At 47.3% G+C, this 23,775-nt stretch overlaps 1 protein-coding gene across 5 annotated transcripts in view; it reads right to left on the bottom strand.

Moving 5' to 3' along the window:
- The window catches only part of alad (aminolevulinate dehydratase), a 28,377-nt gene extending 5,039 nt beyond the window's left edge, over nucleotides 1–23,338 (bottom strand). The window contains exons 1-9 of one of the 5 annotated variants that reach the window (XM_078226708.1): nucleotides 23,287–23,338; nucleotides 20,564–20,707; nucleotides 19,337–19,387; nucleotides 16,026–16,122; nucleotides 14,248–14,383; nucleotides 13,426–13,509; nucleotides 5,729–5,817; nucleotides 4,778–4,833; nucleotides 2,844–2,931 (exon numbers count right to left, since the gene is read on the bottom strand). In XM_078226708.1, the coding sequence (XP_078082834.1) occupies nucleotides 2,844–2,931; nucleotides 4,778–4,833; nucleotides 5,729–5,817; nucleotides 13,426–13,509; nucleotides 14,248–14,383; nucleotides 16,026–16,122; nucleotides 19,337–19,387; nucleotides 20,564–20,679 (717 nt within the window). In that variant the 5' untranslated portion in view covers nucleotides 20,680–20,707; nucleotides 23,287–23,338. Of the gene's footprint in view, nucleotides 1–2,843; nucleotides 2,932–4,777; nucleotides 4,834–5,728; nucleotides 5,818–13,425; nucleotides 13,510–14,247; nucleotides 14,384–16,025; nucleotides 16,123–19,336; nucleotides 19,388–20,563; nucleotides 20,708–20,980; nucleotides 21,018–21,093; nucleotides 21,251–23,224 lie in introns of those variants that run through there. The other 4 variants (XM_078226707.1, XM_078226706.1, XM_078226709.1 and 1 more) reach the window with 4 other exon arrangements.
- Between the last annotated feature and the right edge of the window lie 437 nt (nucleotides 23,339–23,775).

Genomic DNA, 23,775 nt, shown 5'->3' with positions numbered 1-23,775 from the left:
CCTGAAAGATAACGGTGGCCTTTGGCAATTGTTTGTACAGCGGAATGGTTCACTCACTTCAGAGGGCATGAAGAGACAGTGTTCATTCGGGAAGAGTGTGCACAAAATCATCCACATTCTTCACTAATGAAAGAAATGTGCAGAACGTGAAGAATTTAATTGCTTTGGTGCACATTCTTTTCTCTGCACTCGCTGCACAACCTGGAATTTCAAAACATCAAGTCCAAGTCGGCAGCCCAGAATCATAACGATTACGCAAGAAGACCCATCAATATGTATATAACCCCACACAAACACAACTACAATTCAGACAGTAACCTTCCCCAATGACACATCCTGCACACTAACACTCTCTCCCCCCCAACACAAACTGCTATATCCTGCAACTAAGTTAATCATTCATTGTAAGGATGTTGGTGTCCCTGACAAGGCTGCCATATGTCGCCCAACTCTATTTGCCCTGAGGAGATGGTGATGGGACCCTTTTCTCACAACCCTGCATTCCATGTGATGAAGGTGCTTCTCCGACAGTGTTAACTGGGCATTGGTGGCACAGAACGTGGCATGGCTCCTCTCACAATGTCCAAGATGGTACTGTTGTTTAAAAAGGGAGCAAGGGTCCATCCAAGTAACCACAGGCGAGTTGGTTTAAATTTGGTTATGGACAAGTTATTGGAATCAACTCCGAGAAACAATATAAACCTTCATTTAGAAAGGCATTGGTCAATCAGGGAAAGTCGGTAAGGATGTTTAAGGTCACGCTACTCTAACTTGCTTGAATGTTATGGAGAGACGACAAGTGAGGTCGATGAGGGCTGCGCAGTGGATATGTTCTACATGGATTTTAGCAAGGCCTTTGACAAGCTCCCACACAAGTGCAACTACATTCATACCAATTTGAAATCAATATAAATAAAAAGTTATATGGAAGCTCTTGAGTTACGAAGAGCAGCTGGCGATAAGTTGCGGTCAATTAACCAGAAAGGGTGCAGAGGAGAGTCACCAGGATGTTGTCTGGGCTGGAGCGGTTCAGCTATAAAGAGAGGCTGGTTAGACTTAGAGCAGAGAAGGTTGAGGGGGGAACCTGATTGGAGTGTTCAAAATTATGAGGGACATAGATAGGATAGATAGAAATAAACATTTCCCCTTAGTAGAGGGGTCAAAAACCAGGGGACATCGATTTATGGTAAGAGGCAAGAGATTTAGAGGGGATTTCAAGAAAACATTTTCACCCAGAGGGTGAAACTCATTGCCTGAAATGATGGTAGAGGCAGGAACCTAACGACATTGAAGAAGCACTTAAGTGAGCACTTGAAATGTCAAAGCATACAAGGCTATGGACCAAATGCTGGAAAATGGGATTCGAACAGATTGCTTGATGGTTGACGTAGACAAGATGGGCTGAAGGGCCTCTTCCTGTGCTACAAAACTCTATGACATGGCAAACTGATCAACTAGGTAAGAGCCATTAGAATTCAAAGGAGAGGGGTAAATTGAATGCACAATTAGCTTCGTGGCAGGATGCAAACGGTAATTGTTGACAGGATTTTTTATTCTTTCGTGGGACATGAGCGTCACTGGCTGGCCAGCATTTATTGCCCATCCCTAGTTACCCAAGGGCAGTAGAGAGTCAACCACATTGCTGTGGCTTTGGAGTCACACGTAGGCCAGACCAGGTAAGGACAGCTGATTGCCTTCCCTAAAGGACATTAGTGAACCAGATGAGTTTTTCTGACAATCGACAATGGTTTCACAGTCATCAGTAGATTCTTAATTCCAGATATATTTTATTGAATTCAAATTCCACCATCTGCCGTGGCGGGAGTCAAACCTGGATCCCCAGAACATTAGCCGAGTTTCTGGATTAATAGTCCAGCAATAATACCACCATGCCATCACCTCCAGTTTTTGCGACTGGAAGGCTGTTTCCAGTGAGGTTCTGCAGGACTCGGTACTTGAACACTTGCTTTTTATGATGATTTAGACTCAAATGTAGGGGACATGTGAGGAGAAAAGCTTCAGACTGCAGGAAGATATCGATGGACTGAAAAATGGAATCAATCTAGAAAGTTGTGAAGTAATGCATTTTGGGAGGTGCAACGAGGCAATTGAAAGATACAATAAAGGGGAGATCTGGAGTTACGTGGAGGAATAGAGGAACCTTGGAATAGAGGATCCTTAAAGGTAGTGGGATATGTCAATAAGGAGGTCAACAAGGCATTTGATAGGATTTCCTTTATTAATGGAGTTTATGACTATAAGGGCAGGGAGGTCATGCTAGAACTGTACAAAACACTAGATAGATCACAGCAGGAGTACTGCGTACAGTTCTGGTCACCTCATTATTGGAGACATGTTGCATTAGAGAGGGCAAGAGGAGATTTACGAGCATATTGCCAGGACTGGGAAGTTTTCGTTTTGAGGAATGATTGGATAGACTAGAATTGTTTTGTTTGGAACAGAGGGAGCTGAGGGGTGACTTAATTGGAGTGGACAAAATTATGAGGGGCCTGAATAGAGTAAATAGAGGCGACCTATTTACCCTGGCAGAGGAATCAAAAAGCAGGGGACAGAGATTTGAAGCATTTTGTAAAAGAATTAGAGGAGAGATGAGGATCGTAGGAATCTGAAACTCGCTGCTTGATAGAGATAGAAACTTTCACTTAGATGTGTCTACTTGAAGAGTTGCAAGTGCAGGAGGGTAGGATTAGGTTGGGAAACTCTTCATTGACTGACACAGACACAATGGGCTGAATGGCCTCCTTCTGTGTCATAAATGTTCAATCATTCTGCTCCACCTTCAAAACTCACAACGTGTTCTAACGACAATGACACAGACTTACCACAGCTCGCATTGCTAGTCCCCTAGCACCTGGTGGCAACTGGTAACATTTCCGATCTCCAAAGGCCGGCTTTGACTGGGCTGCATCACTGATGGAGCAAGACACTGAATTAAACAGAGTCCACAGCAAGATTACACACCATCCAGCTTAATCTTTAATGTCTATACAAAACTCCTCACCCTCCAATCATTTCTTCCCATATTTCCCAGGGGGTTTTCACAGTAACTTCATTGCCGTGTTAATGTAATCCTACTGTTGACGAATAAATAAATAAACTATAAATGAAATAAACTTCCTCACATCCCTGCAATTCACTGTGCTCCTTGTGTGCATCAAGCCGAACCTTCAAAGTGGGAATCTGCTTCATACAAAGGTTGGAGGTGTTGTGGATAGTGTGGAGGGATGTCAGAAGTTGCAGCGAGACATTGATAGGATGCAAGACTGGGCGGAGAAGTGGCAGATGGAGTTCAACCCAGATAAGTGTGAGGTGGTTCATTTTGGCAGGTCAAATAGGATGGCGGAATATAATATCAATGGTAAGACTCTTGGCAGAGTGGAAGACAGAAGGATCTTGGGGTCCAAGTTCATAGGACGCTCAAAGCAGCTGTGTAGGTTGAGGCTGTGGTTAAGAAGGCGTATGGTGTACTGGCCTTCATCAATCAAGGAATTGAGTTTAGGAGTCGTGAGATAATGTTGCAGCTATATGAGACCCTGGTCAGAGAACACTTGGAGTACTGTGCTCAGTTCTGGTCACCTCATTACAGGAAGGATGTGGAAGGCATAGAAAGGGTGCAGAGGAGATTTACAAGGATGTTGCCTGGGTTGCGGAGCATGCCTTATGAGGATAGGTTGCGTGAGTTCGGCCTTTTCTCCTTGGAGAGACGAAGGATGAGGGGTGACCTGATAGAGGTGTATAAGATGTTGAGAGGTATTGATCGAGTGGATAGTCAGAGGCTTTTTCCCAGAGCTGAAATGGTTGCCACAGGAGGACACAGGTTTGAGGTGCTGGGGAATAGGTACAGAGGAGATGTCGGGGTAAGTTTTTCACTCAGAGGGTGGTGGGTGCGTGAAATGGGCTGCCAGCAACGGTGGTGGAGGCGGATTCGGTAGGGTCTTTTAAGAGACGTTTAGATAAGTACATGGAACTTAGTAAGATAGAGGGTTATAGGTAAGCCTAGTAATCGCTAAGGTAGGGACATGTTCGGCACAACTTTGTGGGCTGAAGGGCCTGTATTGTGCCGTAGTTTTTCTATGTTTCTATACAGTCCGTGTGACAGTAGCTTCCAGTCACACATCCTTTGTGTGAAAAAACTCCTAAACTCCAGACTTCATCTCCCACCCTCGCACGTCAACACCGACCCTCCCACACACTGCGACACCGACCCTCCCACACACACACACACTGCGACACCAACTCTCTCTCACACACACAGCTACACCGACTCACACACACACACCCTTCCCCACACGCACACTGCGACACAGACCCTCCCACACACACACACACACACTGCGACACAGACCCTTCCTCACACACACACACTGCGACACCAAACCACACACACACACACACAGACCCTCCCCCACACACACACATTGCGACACAGACCCTCCCACACACACACATTGCGACACCGACCCTCCCACACACACACAGTGACACAGACCCTCCCACACACACACAGTGACACAGACCCTCCCACACAGACCCTCCCCCACACACACTGCGACACAGACCCTCCCACACACGCACTGCGACACAGACCCTCCCACACACATACACACTATGACTCAGACCCTCCCACACACACACTGTGACACAGACCCTCCCACACACACACTGTGACACAGACCCTCCCACACACACACTGTGACACAGACCCTCCCACAAACCTGCAGGAAACCACACAGAGATTTAGCATGCTGGAACTCACCGGAAAGGTCCATAGAAACAGGAAGCAAACTTAGCACTATAGCTCATCAATGCAACCTACAGAGTACAATTAAACAAGTGTTAGAGATTCAACACCATTCACACCGCTTATAAACTTCAACACTCACACTGATTAAACCCCTGCCCACCCAACTCCAATGCCTTCTCCCATCACTCCCACCTTCATCCTGAACAATATACTAAATCTGACACAAACCAGAAGATTGCAGATTTATACTGGGCCTGTACTGAGCTGTGCTCTCAGCTGGGGTCACACTGTGACATTAACACTGGGTTCAGTGCCATTGCACGAGGGAGGGTTGGGGGGGGGGGGTGGGGGGGGGGGGGCGGATTGGCTAGAATGGCTCTCTCTCAGCACCACCTGATTTGGCAGGAGTCTCAAGGTGAGCAATGGTTAGTCAGATTCACCAGGCTATCACAGGCAAGCTGTACATTTGAAAATCCATATGTACTTTCTGGCATATTGGAGGGTTACCTCAGGAAAAAGTATCCTGTTCAGGAGAAGAGACGACAGCTGATTATTGAAGAAACAACATCACAGATCGACAGAAATGAATCGTCATGTTTGGAACCAGCAACTCGCCAGGAGAGAAATCTCAGAAGGAGAAGAACATAGGAATTAGGAGTGAGAGTGGGCAATTCAGCCCTTTGAGCTCACTCCGCCATTTAACAGGATCATGGCTGATCTTATCCTGTTCTCAGATCCACTTTTCTGCCTGCGCCCCAGAGCCCTTTATCCCGCTTTTCATCAGAAACATATCTATCTCCTTCTCAAATCTGTTAATTGATCCTGCCTCCACTGCTCCCTGGGGCAGTGAGTTCCACAGATTCATGACCCTCTGAGAGAAGTAGTTTTTCCTCAGAAGTAAGCGATAATGTGTATACACAGCCTAGACTTTACTCCGGTACATTCCGCTGAGTACAGTCTTACCTTGCTTCCCAGTTCATTGGAGATGAGAGCCTGTTTTATGGATCCAACTCTGCCATCCATCATATCTGAAGGAGCTACAATATGACAGCCTGAAACAAAACCAAATGTAAATATTTTCACATACAATGAGGAACTTTCCCATCTGAGACTCCAACAATGTCATCCATCCTCTGTATAATTGTTAAAAACACAGAGGTATTAAGGCTGCCTTGGGCAGTCAGAAAGGAATGTGTACACAATTGAAGGATTAGATCTTCAAGCAAGTTCAGAAAATTGAATTAAAATGTTTTAATAACTGGGCTTATCTCTCCAATGGGACATACGTTGAGTTTATTTGGTGTTCACAGTGAATGATAGGAATTTGTGTAAGTGGATTTACATCCATTGAGATTATCCAATCTGATTACGCTGATGATTCAGCCATGCTGTCTGGGACTGATCCTTGCCTAGATTCCAGCATATTCTCTAACTCCTCATCAGAATTCAGAGATTTCAATCCCTCCTTCCTACAGGAGTCAAGCTCAGCTCCAAGGTGCTAAATGCCATGGTCTAAGATACTTGTGATGTCCAGTCCTCATCAGAGGGGGGAAAATTTGGCCTCTGCTTGTCTGGGCAGCACGGTGGCACAGTGGTTAGCACTGCTGCCTCACAGTGCCTAGCACTGTTGCCTCACAGTGCCAGGGACCTGGGTACAATTTCCGGCTTGGGTCACTGTCTGTGCGGAGTCTGCATGTTCTCCCCTTGTCTGCATGGGTTTCCTCCGGTTTCCTCCCACACTCCAAAAGACATGCTGGTTAGGTGCATTGGCCATGCTAAATTCTCCCTCAGTGTACCCAAACAGGCACCGGAGTGTGGTGATTAGGGGATTTTCACAGAAACCTCATTGCAGTGTAAGCCTACTTGTGACTAACCAATTGGATTGTAAGAGGTGAAGGGGCATGAACTCACACAGATGTCCGTACACAAATGGAATGTTTAGCCTGTTGCGAGAATGCAAAGGCTCAGGAACTTTGAGTTCCTTCACTTGTTTAACCGTAAACCCTTTCCCTTGGTTCGAGATGGGGAGAATTTTTTTTCTCTCAGCGGATCGTGGAGTTCCCTTCCCCAGAAAGCAGTGGAGCCAGGGTCATTGAATGTGCCCAGGCAGAGCGAGACGCCTTGCTGGTCAATAAGGGATTCAGGAGTTTATAGAGAGGGCAGGCAGGAACGTGAAGCAAAGCAATGGAGGTCAAGAACAAAGAACATAAGAACTAGGAGCAGGAGTAGGCCATTCAGCCCCTCGAGCCTGCTCCGCCATTCAATATGATCATGGCTGATCTTGTCTCAGTCTCAATTCCACTTTCCTGCCCATTCTCTGTAACCCTTCAACCCCGTTACTAATTAAAAATCTCTCTTTCTCCTCCTTAAACTTACTCAATTACCCACTGCACTCTGAGGGAGTGAATTCCATAGATTCACCACCCCTTGAGAGAAGTAATTTCTCCTCATCTCTGTTTGAAACCTGCTAGCCCTCATCCTAAAACTAGAACCTCTTGTTCTAGATTGCCCCACAAGAGGAAGCATCCGGTCTACATCTACTTTGTCAATACCTTTTATCATCTTATTGATAAAATAAAATACTTTGATAAAATATTCAGATGAATCTCATTGTACATACCGCAGGCTGAGTGGGTGGTTTATGGGGGGCAGACAGGAATCTGGAGTTGAGACCACAATCAAATCAGCCATGGCCTCATGGAATGGCAGAATATCATAGAAATCATAGAAACCCTACAGTGCAGAAAGAGGCCATTTGGCCCATCGAGTCTGCACCGACCACAATCCCACCCAGGCCCTACCCCCATAATTCTACATATTTACCTGCTAATCCCTCTATGCATTTCAGGACACTAAGGGGCAATTTTAGCATGGCCAATCAACCTAACCCGCACATCTTTGGACCGTGGGAGGAAACCGGAGCACCCGGAGGAAACCCACACAGACACGAGGAGAATGTGCAAACTCCACACAGACAGTGACCCAAGCCGGGAATCGAACCCAGGTTCCTGGAGTTGTGAAGCAGCAGTGCTAACCACTGTGCTACCGTGTCGCTGAGAGAATAGTGCTACCGTGTCGCTGAGTGAAGCAGCAGTGCTAACCACTGTGCTACCGTGTCGCTGAGAGAATAGACTCAAAGGGCCCAATGATCTACTCCTGGTCGCCAGTCCCATGTTCCAATGTGAGGTGGTATATTTTGACAGGAAGGGTATGAAAGTCTTCTATTACTTGGAAGGTGCAAGTCGAGCTAAGGTAGAGGCACAAAAGGATCTCAATCGTACAATTACATCAATCACTAAAGAATGCACCACAGGTTAGAAGGGTAATTTTTTAAAAAACCAAGCACTAGGCTTTATTTCTGGAGGGATAGAATTGAAGAGTAGGGATGCTACATTCAACCTATGTTGAACCTTTTGTTAGGCTACAGTTAGAGTGTTATATGCAGTTCTGATTGTCATAAAATAAAAAGGATATAGAGACAATGGAGAGGGTGCAGAAATGGATGACACCAGAAATGTAGGGGTATGGACATCAGAAAATGATCGACAGATTGGGGTCTCTTTTCTACTGAAAAAGGAAGACTGAGGGGTGACCAAATAGAGATGTTTAAAATTCTGAAAGATTTTGACAGAGTGGATAGTCAGAGAATGTTTCCTCTTGTGGGGAACCAGAGGTCATCAATATAAGAGACCCCCCAAGAAATCCAATATGGAATTCAAAATAAACCACTTCAGCTGGCAGGCAGGGACAAGGCGGGGCTGGCGCCCACGGGGGGGTGGGTGGGGACAAGGCAGGGCTGGCACCCGCGGGGGGGTGGGGGGGGGGGACAAGGCGGGGCTGGCGCCCACGGGGGGTACGGGGACAAGGCGGGGCTGGTGCCTGTGGGGGGGGGACAAGGCGGGGCTGGCACCCACGGGGGGGGGGGGGCGGGGACAAGGCGGGGCTCGTGCCCGCAAAGAGGGCTGGGACAAGGCGGGGCTGGTGCCCACAGGGGGGTGGGGACAAGGCGGGGCTGGCACCCACAGGGGGGGGCGGGGACAAGGCGGGGCTGGCGCCCACAGCTTGGGGTGGGGACAAGGCGGAGCTAGCGCCCATGGAGGGGGGGTGGGGACAAGGTGGGGCTGCTGCCCGCGGGGGGGGGAACAAGGCGGGGCTGGCGCCCGCAGGGGGGGGCGGGGACAAGGCAGGGCTGGCACCTGCGGGGTGGGTCAAATGGCCTCCTGCACAGTAGGGATTCTATGAGAGAGTTACGATGGTAGATTTAGGTGGAAAAAATGGGAGCAGGCTCAAGTGGGAGCAGAAACACTGACTTAAACACATTGGACGGGCTGAAGGGCCTGCACCGACAGCAATCCCACTCAGACCCTATCCCCGTAGCCCCACACATTTACCCTGGCACTAAGGGGTAATTTAGCATGGGCAATCAATCTAACCCTAACATCTTTAATAATAAGTTACTAGGATTGGATGAAATGTATCCAAAGTATGGTGTTTGAAGAAAGGGTGGAAATTGTAGAGACAATGGCCATAGTCTTCCCATCCACCTTGGGTACAGGAGTGGTGCCAGAGGACTGGAGAGTTGCAAACTTACAATCTTCTTCACAAAAAAGGTTGTGAGGATGAAATCAACAACTCCAGTTTAACCTTGGTGGTGGCAAATTAACCCCATTGGGGTGGCATTCCTGCCTCTGGGAGTTGCTGCTCAATTAGATGGCCAGGAACTCCGGCCCCAGTAACCACTGTGAGCAGCGTCCAGAGGGAAGCACGTTGCAATGGGGCTAAACATGAAGGTAAGTACCAGGACCAGGCTCTCAGACCTTGGCAACGGGGGTGGGCAGCAGGTGGTATGGCAAAGGCACGAGGGCATGGGAAGGAAAGGGGAAATATGGGTGTAGAGGATACCCGGGGAAGGGCCTCTGATTGATGTGGGGGCCTGAAAAGGAGGGGGCCCCCCCGCTTCACTTGCCCGACCTGCACTCCACCCGGTTTGCCCTGTCTGGCTGGGTATTTGGTTTCGGCTCCTCTCGCAATCAGTAAAATCCCAGTCATGCTGGGAGGAGGCCCTTAGGTAGCCATTAACTGGCCACTTACCAACTTCAGTTTGCCCACGAGTGTGAGCCACCCAGCCCATCCCCTGCTGTTGGTAAAATTCCAGCGGGGCGCATGGGTAGGTGCCGGTGGCATGGCTCCCAATTTTACAGCCACCTCCAGGTCTGGAAGTGCGTTCCTAGAGGAATGTGAAATTCCAGTCCGACCGGTGAGTCTCACCTCAGTGGTTGGTAAGCTGATGGAGAAGATCCTGAGGGACAAGATTGATGAGCATTTAGAGAGGTTTAGTATGCTCAAGAATACTCAGCATGGCTTTGTCAAAGGCAGATCGTGCCTTATGAGCCTGGTGGAGTTCTTCAAAAATGTGAGTAAACACATTGACGAAGGGAAAGTGGTAGATGTGGTTTATGTGGATTTTAGCAAGGGGTTCAATAAGGTCCCCCATGCAAGGCTTCTAGAAAAAGTGAGAGGGCATGAGATCCAAGGGGCTGTTGCCCTGTGGATCCAGAACTGGCTTTCCCAAAGGAGGCAGAGAGTGTGTATAGATGGGTCTTTTTCCAATTGGAGGTCGGTCACCAGTGGTGTACCCCAGGGATCTGTTCTGGGACCCTTGCTGTTTGTCATTTTCATAAATGAGGAAGTGGATGGGTTGGTAAGTTTGCCGACGACACAAAGGTTGGTGGGGTTGTGGATAGTCTGGAGGGATGTCAGAAGTTACAGAGGGACATAGATAGGATGCAAGACTGGCGGAGAAGTGGCAGATGGACTTCAACCCAGATAAATGCGTCGTGGTCCATTTTGGCAGGTCAAATGGGATGAAGGAGTACAATATAAAGGGAAAGACTCTTAGTACTGTAGAGGATCAGAAGGACCTTGGGGTCCGGGTCCATAGGACTCTAAAATCAGCCCCGCAGGTGGAGGAGGGGGTTAAGAAGGCGTATGGTGTGCTGGCCTTTATCAATCGAGGGATTGAATTTAGGAGTCCGGGGATAACGATGCAGCTATACAAGAGCCTCGTCAGACCCCACTTGGAGTACTGTGCTCAGTTCTGGTCGGCTCATTACAGGAAGAATGTGGAAAAGATTGAAAGGGTGCAGAAGAGATTTACAAGGATGTTGCCTGGATTGAGTGGCATGCCTCAGGAGGATAGGCTGAGGGAGCTCAGTCTTTTCTCCTTGGAGAGACGTAGGATGAGAGGAGACCTAATAGAGGTATATAAGATGTTGAGAGGCATAGATCGGGGAGTCTCAGAGGCTTTTTCCCAGGGTGGAATTGGCTGCTGCGAGAGGACACAGGTTTAAGGTGCTGGGGGGTAGGTACAGGGGAGATGTGAGGGGGAAGTTTTTCACACAGAGGTTGGTGGGCGAGTGGAATCGGTTGCCGTCAGTGGTGGTGGAGGCAAACTCAATAGGGTCTTTTAAGAGACTCCTGGATGAGTACATGGGATTTAATAGGATGGAGGGTTATTGGTAGGCCTAAAAGGTAGGGATATGTTCGGCACAACTTGTGGGGCCGAAGGGTCTGTTTTGTGCTGTAGTTTTTCTATGTTTTTTTCTATATGGCCTTTGGGATTCAGCAGCCTTTCAAAGCCAATATTTCCTTATTACTGTAATTTTTCTGACTCCCTCTCCCTGATTCAGTATTTGTTTCCTCGGAACGTCTGGCATGCTGACCTCTCCCTCTGCTGCAGGTAGTGACACTAATTCATTGTTTAATATGTCGGCCATTTCCTATTTCTCACTGACAATGTCACAGTTATCAGGTTTCAAGGAGCAACATCGCTCCTGAATACTTTTCCTCAAATAAATGTGAAAATATTATGTTGATTTTGAAATATTTTGCAAGTTTCCTTTTATCGTCCATTTTTTTAGCCCTTACTATCTCCTTTGTCACTCTCTGCATCTTTCTCATTCACTAGGGTTTTTGTATGTTTTTTCTCTGCACTTCACATAGACTTATCTCTTTTTATCCATGGCTGTTTTCTTTTTCACAAGTACAGCTCTTCTCCCTTAGGTTCTGTACCACATTAAGTTATTTTTTAAACACCTCAATTAACAGATATGTTAAGTTTCCTGTGGACAGTATCTGTCTCACCGCATTGATGTTCTCCCTGTGTCTGCGTGGGTTTCCTCCGGTGCTCTGGTTTCCTCCCATAGTCCAAAGATGTGCAGGGTAGGTGGATTGGTCATGCTAAATTGCCCCTTGGTACCTAAAGATGTGTAGGTTAGGAGGATGAGTGGGGCGAATGCGTGGAGTTATGGGGATAGGGCCTGGGAGGGATGCTCTGTTGGAGAGTTGGTGCAGACTCAATGGGCCAAGTAGCCTCCTTCTGCACGGCGGCGCAGTGGTTAGCACTGCTAATTGCTGTGAGCAGCGCCAGGGACCCAGGTTCAATTTCAGACTCGTTTCACTGTCTGTGCAGAGTTTTGCACATTCTCCCCACAATTGCATGGGTTTCCTCTAGGTGCTCCGGTTTCCAAAGATGTGCGGGTTAGGTTGATTGGCCATGTTAAATAGACCGTAGTGTCAGGGGGATTTGCAGGGTAAATACGTGGGGTCATGGGAATAGGGCCAGGTGGGATTGTAGTCGATACAGACTCAATGGGCCGAATGGCCTCCTTCTGTACTGTAGGGGATCTATGATATCAGACTTAGTGAAATCTAGAAACAAGGTCAATTTTTTAGGTTTTTCTCTTTCGAGTACACATTGAATGTAATTGTGCAATGAAACCTGACAGGCATCATCCTCGTTTGGAGGGACTGATGATCATTATTAGAGAACGTTCATACACCGTTAGGGCTGCTACTGTCATTCAGTATTAAATCTAATGTGGTATTGTCCCCTTGTTGGCTTTAGAGCACATTGCTGCAGTCAATCAAATAAGTTTATTTATTAGTGTCACAAGTAGGCTTACATTAGCACTGCAATGAAGTTACTGTGAAAATCCCCGAGTAATATCTCCTCTGGGATTTTCACCAGCCATTGAAACAGCAAAACCGACCTGGGAGAGTCCAGGAGGATTAAAGCATCTTCCTCAGATTTCGACTGAGCCTCGAGCTGTACCCGAGCAACAGAATCAGACACAGGGATCTCTACAGCAGACAGACAGGCTGAACATTCTGATCCCTGCAAGGGAGCATGTTTAATACCAATCCATAGGGAATTTTGATTTGGTTGACGGCAATGCTTGGGGAGCCCCAGCTGTGTTTATTGTTTTGCCTCATTGTCAGGCAGAACCTCCTCTGAAACCAACTCGACATGAGCCTCGCTCACCGCCACCCCCCGCCCCCCACCCCTCCCAGGCACCTCGTTCGCCTCCTGGCACCTGCCCTGCCAATTCTAATGCCCTAAGCCAGCCACTGGCTCAGCTCTGTTGAAGCTCATTGCACAAGCAGACAGACTGAACTTCCTCCCACTGTGTGCTTGGCCCAATTCCTGTCCAGCAGACAGAGGCGAAAGGTCGTGTTTGATCACACTATCTTGGAGCGATGGTTTCGGTTGTGAATAGATTAACATCCGTGTGGTAGAGGAGGGATTTCCTGATTCCCCCACACTCTGTACTTAGCCTCACAGTTGTGGAGAGCTCACTACTCTCAGTTTCTGCACCCACCTGCCTTGGCATAGGCCAGTGCCACCTCCACCAGCCTCTGGCAGCTTGCTTCATTGTTCAGACTCTCATCCTCCCGGAGTATTCCTAGAATAAACAAACCAAGAGATTTACTCCCAGGCCCAGTGTCCATTACCAGCTGTTATCCCCCAGGTCCAATGCCCATTATCTGCTTATGACCCCCCCTCAACCCCGGTGGCCATCTGGCACCTAGAATCTGCTTTCATTGCCCATGCCCATGGAGATCATGGGTCTAAAGAGGCCCAGGAAAAATTAACAATTCATTCTAAAGTTTCGTTGAAGGGTAGTGGGCAGAAAGGTTGCTCCTCTGGGTTTCACAAAGAGACTTCAGGTCACACACCCTCTTCATAACCCCATAAACTGCAGTCACTGCCTGACCCATGCACATCTCGACCACCTAGAAGGACAATGGCACATTGGCACACAACCAGCTTCAAATTGCCTTCCAAATCACTCACCATCCTGACTTGGAAATCTATCGCCGTTCCTTCACTGTCTCTGGGTCAAAATCCTGGAACTCCCTCCCTAACAGCATTGTGGGTGTACCTACATCACATAGTCTGCAGCGGCTCAAGAAGGCAGCTCACCAGCACCTTCTCAAGGGCAACTAGGGATGGGTAATAAATACTGGCCAGCCAGCGACACCCACATCCTGTAAATGAATAAGAAGAAAAATCCTACTGGCCTGACGCAGACAGGCAGTGTAGACTGACTATCTGCCTCTGTACAGGGGATGTGGGTTGGGGGGGCTGCTCCCTCCTGGGGTCGGTGTTAGGATGGTTTTAACCTTCCATGTTTGCTTACCACAGTGCCCATGGGAAGTGTATGGGCAGAGACAGACGTCACAGGCAATTAATAATGTTGGAAACGTCTTTCGCAGCTTTTTAATGGCCAGGATGGCGGGATTATCCTCCGAGTCTGCTCCAGACCCTGTCTCATCCTGTCAGAGAAAACACAGCCTTTTCAGATCAATGAGAGCAAATCATCAGCTTCAATTTCTTCCCCGGCACCCTCAGTCCACACCTTCCCCGGCGCCCTCGGTCCACACCTTCCCTGGTGTCCATGCCTTCATTTGGTAGCAAATGCCACTAGCTTTCGGAGCGCTGCCCCTTAATCAGGTGGAGTGGAGATCCACTCCACCTGACAAAGGGGCAGCGCTCCAAAAGCTAGTGGCATTTGCTACCAAATAAACCTGTTGGACTTTAACCTGGTGTTGTTAAACTTCTTACTGTGTTTACCCCAGTCCAGCGCCGGCATCTCCACATCATGTCCACACCTTCCTCAGTGCCCTCGGCCAATGCCTGAAGACATCCTAAAGCATTTTACAGCCAATAAAGTGTAGGTGCTGTTGCGACGTAGGAAACACAACAGCAAATCTGTACACAGTGAGATCCCACAAATACCAATGTGGCAATGACCTGTTTTGTGTTGGTTGAGAGATCGGCCAGGACCCCAGGAGAACACTTCTGCTCTTCTTCCAACAGTACCGTGGGATCCTTTACATCCAGCCGAGGGGCAGACATGGTTTAACATCTCACCTGAAAGAAGATACCTTCAATAGAGCAGCACTCCTTCAGTACGATCACTGAGCTGCGTTTTTGTTCTCAAGTGTCCTCATAACTGTCAAGTGCCCCCACAGGAGCTGGAAAGTTAAGCAGCCTAGGTTATGTGTTCATAGATTTGTGCAGCATCTCAGCTCATGACCTGTTGGTCTAAAGACACGAGGACGACCAAGGTGGCACGGTGGCACAGTGGTTAGCACTGCTGCCGCACAGCGCCAGGGACCCGGGTTCGATTCTGGCTTTGGTGACCGTCTGTGTGGAATTTGCACATTCTCCCCGTGTCTGCGTAGGTTTCCTCCCTCACTCCAAAGATGCGCAGGTTAGGTGGATTGGCCATGCCAAATTGCCCCTTCGTGTCCAAAGATGTATATGTTAGGTGGATTAGGCCTGGTAAATGGGGGTGGGATGCTCTTTCGGAGAGTCGGTGCAGGCTTGATGGGCCCAATGGCCTCCTCCTGCACTGTAGGGGTTCTATGGTAACTGAGCCAAGCTGGCACCTAGACACATGTTAAATTCAGCTGCTGCTGTCTCAGCAGGAGGGGCAGGTGATGCCAACCAGCACATCACACTAAATGAGAAAAACTGCTGGCAATAGTGTTTCTAGCTGATCACATCGACCTGTAACCTCTGCACAGAAACATGCAGCACCAGTTACCACTTTTTTGATGCTTTCAGATGTCCTTAGTAAATAATTTTTGAATTATATGGTGTGAAACACTTAGAAGAATGTATTCATCAGTGGAACATCACTCAAATTATGTATATTAAAGCTTTCATTCTTCAAGCAACACCACCAAAACAAATGAGCAGATCTGGTGTCACTGTTGTGTGTATGGAATCTTACTGTGCACCAACTGGTTGCAACATAAATGCAAATTTCTTTCAGGCTGTAGAAAGCTTTCAACAGTTCAACGTGTGATGTTAATAAAGGAATGCAGGTACGCTGTACAATGCAGTGTAAATCTGTACGTTTCTTCCCAGTGCTAGCTCAGCCTTAGTGGTGCTTCTTTTGAATCCTACCTTTGGGAGTTTGGCTGGAACTCCAAAGATCAACACACAACCGAGGCCCTCATCCACCAGGGGCCTCAGCATTTCTTCCAGTTTATTGACACCATACCTAGGAGACAAGCACACAGTGAAACAGGGACATAGATAGGATGCAAGACTGGGCGGAGAAGTGGCAGATGGACTTCAACCCAGATAAACGCGTTGTGGTCCATTTTGGCAGGTCGAATGGGATGAAGGAGTCCAATATAAAGGGAAAGACTCTTAGTACTGTAGAGGATCAGAAGGACCTTGGGGTCCGGGTCCATAGGACTCTAAAATCGGCCCCGCAGGTGGAGGAGGTGGTTAAGAAGGCGTATGGTGTGCTGGCCTTTATCAATCGAGGGATTGAGTTTAGGAGTCCGGGGATAACGATGCAGCTATATAAGACCCTCGTCAGACCCCACTTGGAGTACTGTGCTCAGTTCTGGTCGCCTCATTACAGGAAGGATGTGGAAAAGATTGAAAGGGTGCAGAGGAGATTTACAAGGATGTTGCCTGGATTGAGTGGCATGCCTTATGAGGATAAGCTGAGGGAGCTCGGTCTTTTCTCCTTGGAGAGACGTAGGATGAGAGGAGACCTAATAGAGGTATATAAGATGTTGAGAGGCATAGATCGGGTGGAGTCTCAGAGGCTTTTTCCCAGGGTGGAAATGGCTGCTTCCAAATAGCTGGAGAGGACACAGGTTTAAGGTGCTGGGGGGTAGGTACAGGGGAAATGTTAGGGGTAAGTTTTTCACACAGAGGGTGGTGGGCGAGTGGAATCGGCTGCCGTCAGTGGTGGTGGAGGCAAACTCAATAGGGTATTTTAAGAGACTCCTGGATGAGTATATGGGACTTAATAGGATGGAGGGTTATAGGTAGGCCTAAAAGGTAGGGATATGTTCAACACAACTTGTGGGGCCGAAGGGCCTGTTTTGTGCTGTAGTTTTCTATGTTTCTAAATGCCCTCGATCACACCAAGCCCACACCCAAACATGCCAGCCCTGCTTAAACAAAGCGGGAAATATACTGCACAGTCATCCCATTTCATGTGAAGGAATTTGGAAGTAATTCATATTAGTAAAGAAAAACTATTAGAGAAATAATTGGGATTAAAAGGTTTAAAAATCCCGTGGGCTTGATGGCTTCAAGACAGTGAGCCATTTTGTGTCAGGCACTGCTAGGTGAGACAGAACACAGGAAGACTTGCTTCACTCTGTCCCAACAACGTGCCTTAGCTTCTAGTCCCCAATACTGTTGCATCACAATGCTCACTTGGCCATGAGCTGTCAGATCACTGCATTGGATACAGGTTGGTTTTGTAAGCTCATCCCTGAGAGAGGCAGCTTGTCGCTCAAACTTTCCACTTTGCACTCTTATGGCCAGGGATTCCCCCAGGGACAGCAAGGGGGAGGGATAGGGGGAAGGGGGGAGGGGGCAGAGGGAGGACTCCTCCCCCCAACACCACCCCGGGACAGCAGGGAGAGGGATTCCCCAGAGATAGCAAAGTGGGAGGGGGGGGGGGGGGGAACAAGGGTTTCCAACAGGAAAACAAGGGGGTGTTTACCCTGGAATAGTGGGGGGGAGGGGCTAACATTAATGGGGATGGTGGAGTGGAGAATCATCTAGCTGTGTGTGAAGAGAACAGCAGAAATATTTTAATCTATATTTATACTGCAAGTTTCAGTCTCAAACAACATTGATCCGGTTACTGAATTACCCAGAAACAGCCCATCACTGGATTCAGTTTAATCTGATTACCGGAGGGAACTGCACAATCTGCAGCCTTGGCCACACATCACTGTACCCCAGCTGTGGGCAGTCAGGGTGCATTCCCAGGATCACATTACTATCTGGAGACCCAGCGTTATATCAGGAGCGAGTCATGCAAACAATGTAGTTCTGGAGATAGGGATAAGACTGCCCAACGGCGTGGTTACCGTAACTGAGAGGAGCAAAGCTCTGCTTTGTCATTAGCCACCTCTATCTGCAGCCAGCAACAGCCACACGAGTGTGGCAGCCTCCAATGTGAAGGCATATCAACCTGCACACAGGCAGCTGCAAGGACAGTTTCATATAACCTCCTCGATTGATCCAAACAACTTTAGTACACCATGAGCCACGCTCCTGACAGGTTTTCACTACTTCACTGGGCACTGTTACCTCAAATACATGAACACGGTGGCACAGTGGTTAGCACTGCTGCTTCACAATGCCAGGGACCCGAGTTTGAATCCGGTCGAGTGACTACCTGTACGGAGTCTGCACATTCTCCCCGTGTCTGCATGGGTTTCCACCGACAGTCACAAAGATGTGCGGGTTAGGTGGATTGGCCCTTAGTGTCCAAAGATGTCTAGGTTAGGGAAATTAGCGGGATAAATGTGTGGAGTTACGGGGATAGGGCGGGAGGATCATCCTGGGTAACATGGCCTATCAGAGAGTTGATGCAGACTCGATGGGCCAAATAGCCTCCTTCGGCACTGTAGGGATTCTATGATTCTAGTAAGCAGCAGACCATTTTCACAGTAATAACAGACAAATCCCATTGCTCTCTGATTCATGGTAAAGTTACACACAGCTCACGGAGATAGAAAAAAACATCAAAACAGCTCAGAATATGAATATTTATATCTCGAAGACTGGAATATAAAGAGGAGGAAGTTTTGCTACAAAAACCCTGATTAGACCATATCTGGAGTGTTGGAGAGAAAGTGATGAGGAGATGACAGCAAGAGAGTGGGAAGGAATGTGAGGGACAGTGCGCAGGGAGAAAGATTAGACATGGAACGAGAAATGGGGTCAATGTGAGTGAGACGGTATGGGGGAGAGTTAGTGAGATTTATTCCCTGTGTGGACACACACTCAGCCTCCCAACACGTTTTCCAGGAATCAGGAGCAGAGCATTACTTCCCATCTCTCAGGACTGTGACAGGACTGGGTTCACAGAAAACCTCTCCTTGGACAGATGAAGACCAAAAACCTGATATCTTCTCCTGATTGTAAACCGTACTAAAGAAAGTTAAATAATTCCCACCATTGAATTGGAAACTGTTAAAAGACAGTAGATGGTACGCTGTCGCCCTATGGAAAGATGTTAATTTAGGAACAATTCCCCATGTTCAAAAACTGCAGTTTACCTTCATATAATTTCCAGGGGAATATTTTTCACCTCCAATGATCTGAAGAAACATCAGCCCATTCATCAAGGAGTCTGTCATCAGGAATACTTAGATCACCGTCCCTCCCACACTCCCCACTCATTTCCCTCCTGCCCATTCAGGAAAGTTATGAAGAGACTTTCCTACCTGGCCTGTCCCGGAAGGCTGGCAATAGGTTCAATGGCATTGGCATCATCACTGAAACAGATAGGCAGTAAATGCCAGTTAGACAATGTGACAGAGTCAGCACTCGCCCTGGGAACTCCAGAGTCAATCGCAGCATTATCACCAATGGCACAGCAGGCACGATCATCCTCAACACCGGTGCCCCACAAGGCTGTGTTCTCAGCCCCCTACTATACTCCTTATACACCTATGACTGTGTGGCCAAATTCCCCTCCAATTCGATTTTCAAATTTGCTGACGACACCACCGTAGTGGGTCGGATCTCAAACAATGACGAGAAAGAGTACAGGAATGAGATAGAGAATCTGGTGAACTGGTTGCGGCAACAATAATCTCTCCCTCAATGTCAACAAAATGAAGGAGATTGTCATCGACTTCAGGAAGCGTAGAGGAGAACATGCCCCTGTCTACATCAATGGGGACAAAGTAGAAAGGGTCGAGAGCTTCAAGTTTTTAGGTGTCCAGATCACCAACAACCTGTCCTGGTCCCCCCACGCCAACACTATAGTTAAGAAAGCCCACCAACGCCTCTACTTTCTCAGAAGACTAAGGAAATTTGGCATGTCAGCTACAACTCTCACCAACTTTTACAGATGCACCATAGAAAGCATTCTTTCTGGTTGTATCACAGCTTGGTATGGCTCCTGCTCTGCCCAAGACTGCAAGGAATTACAAAAGGTCGTGAATGTAGCCCAATCCATCACGCAAACCAGCCTCCCATCCATTCACTCTGTCTACACTTCCCACTGCCTCGGAAAAGCAGCCAGCATAATTAAGGACCCCACGCACCCCGAACATTCTCTCTTCCACCTTCTTCCGTCGGGAAAAAGATACAAAAGTCTGAGGTCACGTACCAACCGACTCAAGAACAGCTTCTTCCCTGCCGCTGTCAGACTTTTGAATGGACTTACCTTGCATTAAGTTGATCTTCCTCTACACCCTAGCTAGGACTGTAACGCTACATTCTGCACTCTCTCGTTTCCTTCTCTATGAATGGTATGTTTTGTCTGTATAGCGCGCAAGAAAGAATACTTTTCACTGTATGTTAATACATGTGACAATAATAAATCAAATCAAAATCAGACTTGCTTTACTATTCCATGTGAAGATTTGCTTTACTTCCATTTCCTTTTAAACAATAAAGTTTCAGGATCACACATCCTCCCACTCCCTCTGACCCTCACTTACGTTACAAAGATTGGATAGATGAGGTTGTTTGCATTGAAGGTGGAGGCACAGCTCTGCCAGGCACGGAGTAGGGGATGCGAGTAGCCACTGTGCAAAAGGGATTCTATCTGCATCATCCTTAAGCTCAGGTGGAAATTCAGGAATCTATGAATACAGTAAAACACAATGAGAAAACTACAGACAAGAGCCCAGACCCACACTGACGGCACTGAAATTCAGATCAGAACCCCTCAAATCTACTGGGGGAGGTCTCTAAGCTCCTCACCACTAAATAGTCCAATAATCAGGAACACTATCAATCCACCCCACCCTGCTTTCAATGCCACTCCCCTCCTTCTCCCCATCCTCCATCCAGACATTTCTTTCTCAACTCTGACTGAAAACTTTGCATGGTCAGAACTGCATCCTAAAAAAGACCTTGCTCTCAGATTTGACGAATGCTGATATGGTCTAATTCCTTGCTCATCACGGAGGCTGCATTTTTTCAGACTCCAGCTCACAAATGACCAGAATTTAGGTTCACACCATACCATGGATTCCCACAGACCGCAGGGTTACTGGTTCAGTCACACAGTCCTCCAACACACACACAGCTGAGTTTTCTCAGGGCCAGTACTGTCAGGGTGAAGGACGCTCAGAGGTGGTAATTAACCCTCTGCCCTCGGCTACAGCAAGCTCTTGATTCCCAGGAAACTTCCAAGGATTTCTGCTCACGAAGAATCATTCTGTGCCAGAAAAACATCTGTGCAATCTGCCAAATATCAAAAAAGGCCAACAGAGGGAGCTTGCCACTTTCTACTCAATCTGACCCAACCAGCTACTCCGTTGTAAAAGAATCAGCACTGAATTACACCATATCAGCATTGACCAAAGCAAGGGTATTTTTAGGTACATTTGTGATATCAAAGTCTCAGCCCAGGAAATCGATAGTAATGAACTCTGTTGTTTAATCCTTTGTAAAAAAACAGTCCCCTTTACAGACCTAATTTAAATCTTGCTGAGAGAGAGGCATTTTGCTGAAGCTTTTCAACTTGCGCTCATTAGGACAAATGCGAGAATTCCAAATTTCAAACAATCACAATTTATACCACATGACAAAAGTATGCTGATTGGTTGGCAAGTGAACACTAATTGGCTCAGGAGTTTCCATGGGGAAAGCAGCAGGATTCGATATTTCCTAAACTTCTGGGTAATTCAGGAAAGGTACAAGGTTTAAACATATTCCTTTAGTTCTAACATGTGGTAATGAACCACCCAACAAGCTGATTATCTTAACATGGTTGTTAGTGTAACTAACAAATTTTGAGTAACTACTCAAAATTGTTCCAACAAGTGCTACCCAGTTGTGGAATCACATTTAACTGTATGTGTTTTGGTTTGAATTCTAATTTACCAGCTTGCACCATGCACCCGATTATTGGCACAGAGTCTGAGACCCCTTCTAAACACAGGATCTGGGAGCATTCGGCAATCAATACTCCAACCTACAGGAATTGGGCACCATGCCCCAGTTGGCACTGGGCTCCCCACTGGTCTCTGTACCTCGTCTCTGTGCCCAGTTCCCTATTAATTATTAAAGTAGAAAATGCAGCAAATATTCAGCGGGTCAGACAGCAGAGAAACACAGTTAAATTGTCAGGCCAGAGTTGTGATGCAAGGTCACAGACCTGAAGCACTAACTGTTTTCTCCCTCCGCAGATAGTGCCTGCGAATATTTCTGCATTCTCATTTCAAATTAAATTTCATTATACACAATATTTTGTTTTTCCCAATTTTTACTGCAGTTAGTTACAAACTCTGAGCCCAGCTCCCGATTGGTTACTGTTTAGTTACAAACTCGGAACCCAGACCCCTATTGGTTACTGTATTAGTTACAAACTCTGAACCCAGATCCCTACTGGTTACTGTATTAGTTACAAACTCTGAACCCCCACAGATCCCTGTTGGTTACTGTATTAGTTACAAACTCTGAACACAGATCCCTATTGGTTACTGTATTAGTTACAAACTCTGAACCCAGCTCCCTATTGGTTACTGTATTAGTTGCAAACTCTGAACACAGCTGTTTATTGGTTACTGTTTAGTTACAAACTCTGAACCCAGCTCCCTATTGGTTACTGTATTAGTTACAAACTCTGACCAAGCTCCCTATTGGTTACTGTATTAGTTACAAACTCCGAACCCAGATCCCTATTGGTTACTGTATTAGTTACAAACTCTGAACCCAGATCCCTAGTGGTTCCTGTATTAGTTACAAACTCAGAACCCAGATCCCTATTGGTTACTGTATTAGTTACAAACTCTGAACTCAGCTCCCTATTGGTTACTGTATTAGTTACAAACTCTGAGCCCAGCTCCCTATTGGTTACTGTATTAGTTACAAGCTCTGAACCCAGCTCCCCATTGGTTACTGTTTAGTTACAAACTCCGAACCCAGCTCCCTATTGGTTACTGTTTAGTTCCAAACTCTGAACCTAGCTCCCTATTGGTTACTGTATTAGTTACAAACTCTGAGCCCAGCTCCCTATTGGTTACTGTATTAGTTACAAACTCTGAGCCCAGCTCCCTATTGGTTACTGTTTAGTTACAAACTCTGAACCCAGATCCCGATTGGTTACTGCCGTTAGTTGCAAACTCTGAACCCAGCTCTCTATTGGTTACATTGTGGTTAACTCCAGTATTGATAACATTCTCATGAATAATTCTTTATTCCTCTCACTCACTCTCACCTTCACTGCCTCTTCCTTGTAAGCTGCTGTGCAATAACCCGGAAGCAGTGTTACAGGCCCCGCCCTCAGCCGTTTATTTTTGTGAATGGAGAGCGCGGATAGAGGAGGCTCAGTGATTGGTCAGTGCAACAATGGCTGGAACACGGTGACAAGAGCGCAGCCAATCAGCGTGGAGGAAACCCGGGGGCGGTACCAATGTTGGCAGCACGCAACTACGGGCGGTGCCGCACACTGGGCGGGGCTCAGGCTCGGCTGTCTGGAGGCTCCAGGTCCCAGTGAGCAGCGGATGATCTTTGAGCACTGGGACCAAACAGTTACCAACCTCCCAGGATTGACCTGGAATCTCCAGGAATTGAAGATCAATCTCCAAGAACTGCTGTGTGTAATCCTGGATAAAAATTATTGATGTGGAGATACCGGCGTTGGACTGGGGTAAACACACTAAGAAGTCTCACAACACCAGGTTAAAGTCCAACAGGTTTA

This window comes from Mustelus asterias, chromosome 13 (genome assembly GCF_964213995.1).
Source record: "Mustelus asterias chromosome 13, sMusAst1.hap1.1, whole genome shotgun sequence".
Taxonomy (NCBI): domain Eukaryota; kingdom Metazoa; phylum Chordata; class Chondrichthyes; order Carcharhiniformes; family Triakidae; genus Mustelus; species Mustelus asterias.
Note: the sequence above shows the minus strand (reverse complement) of the source record. Positions and strands in the feature narration are given on the sequence as shown.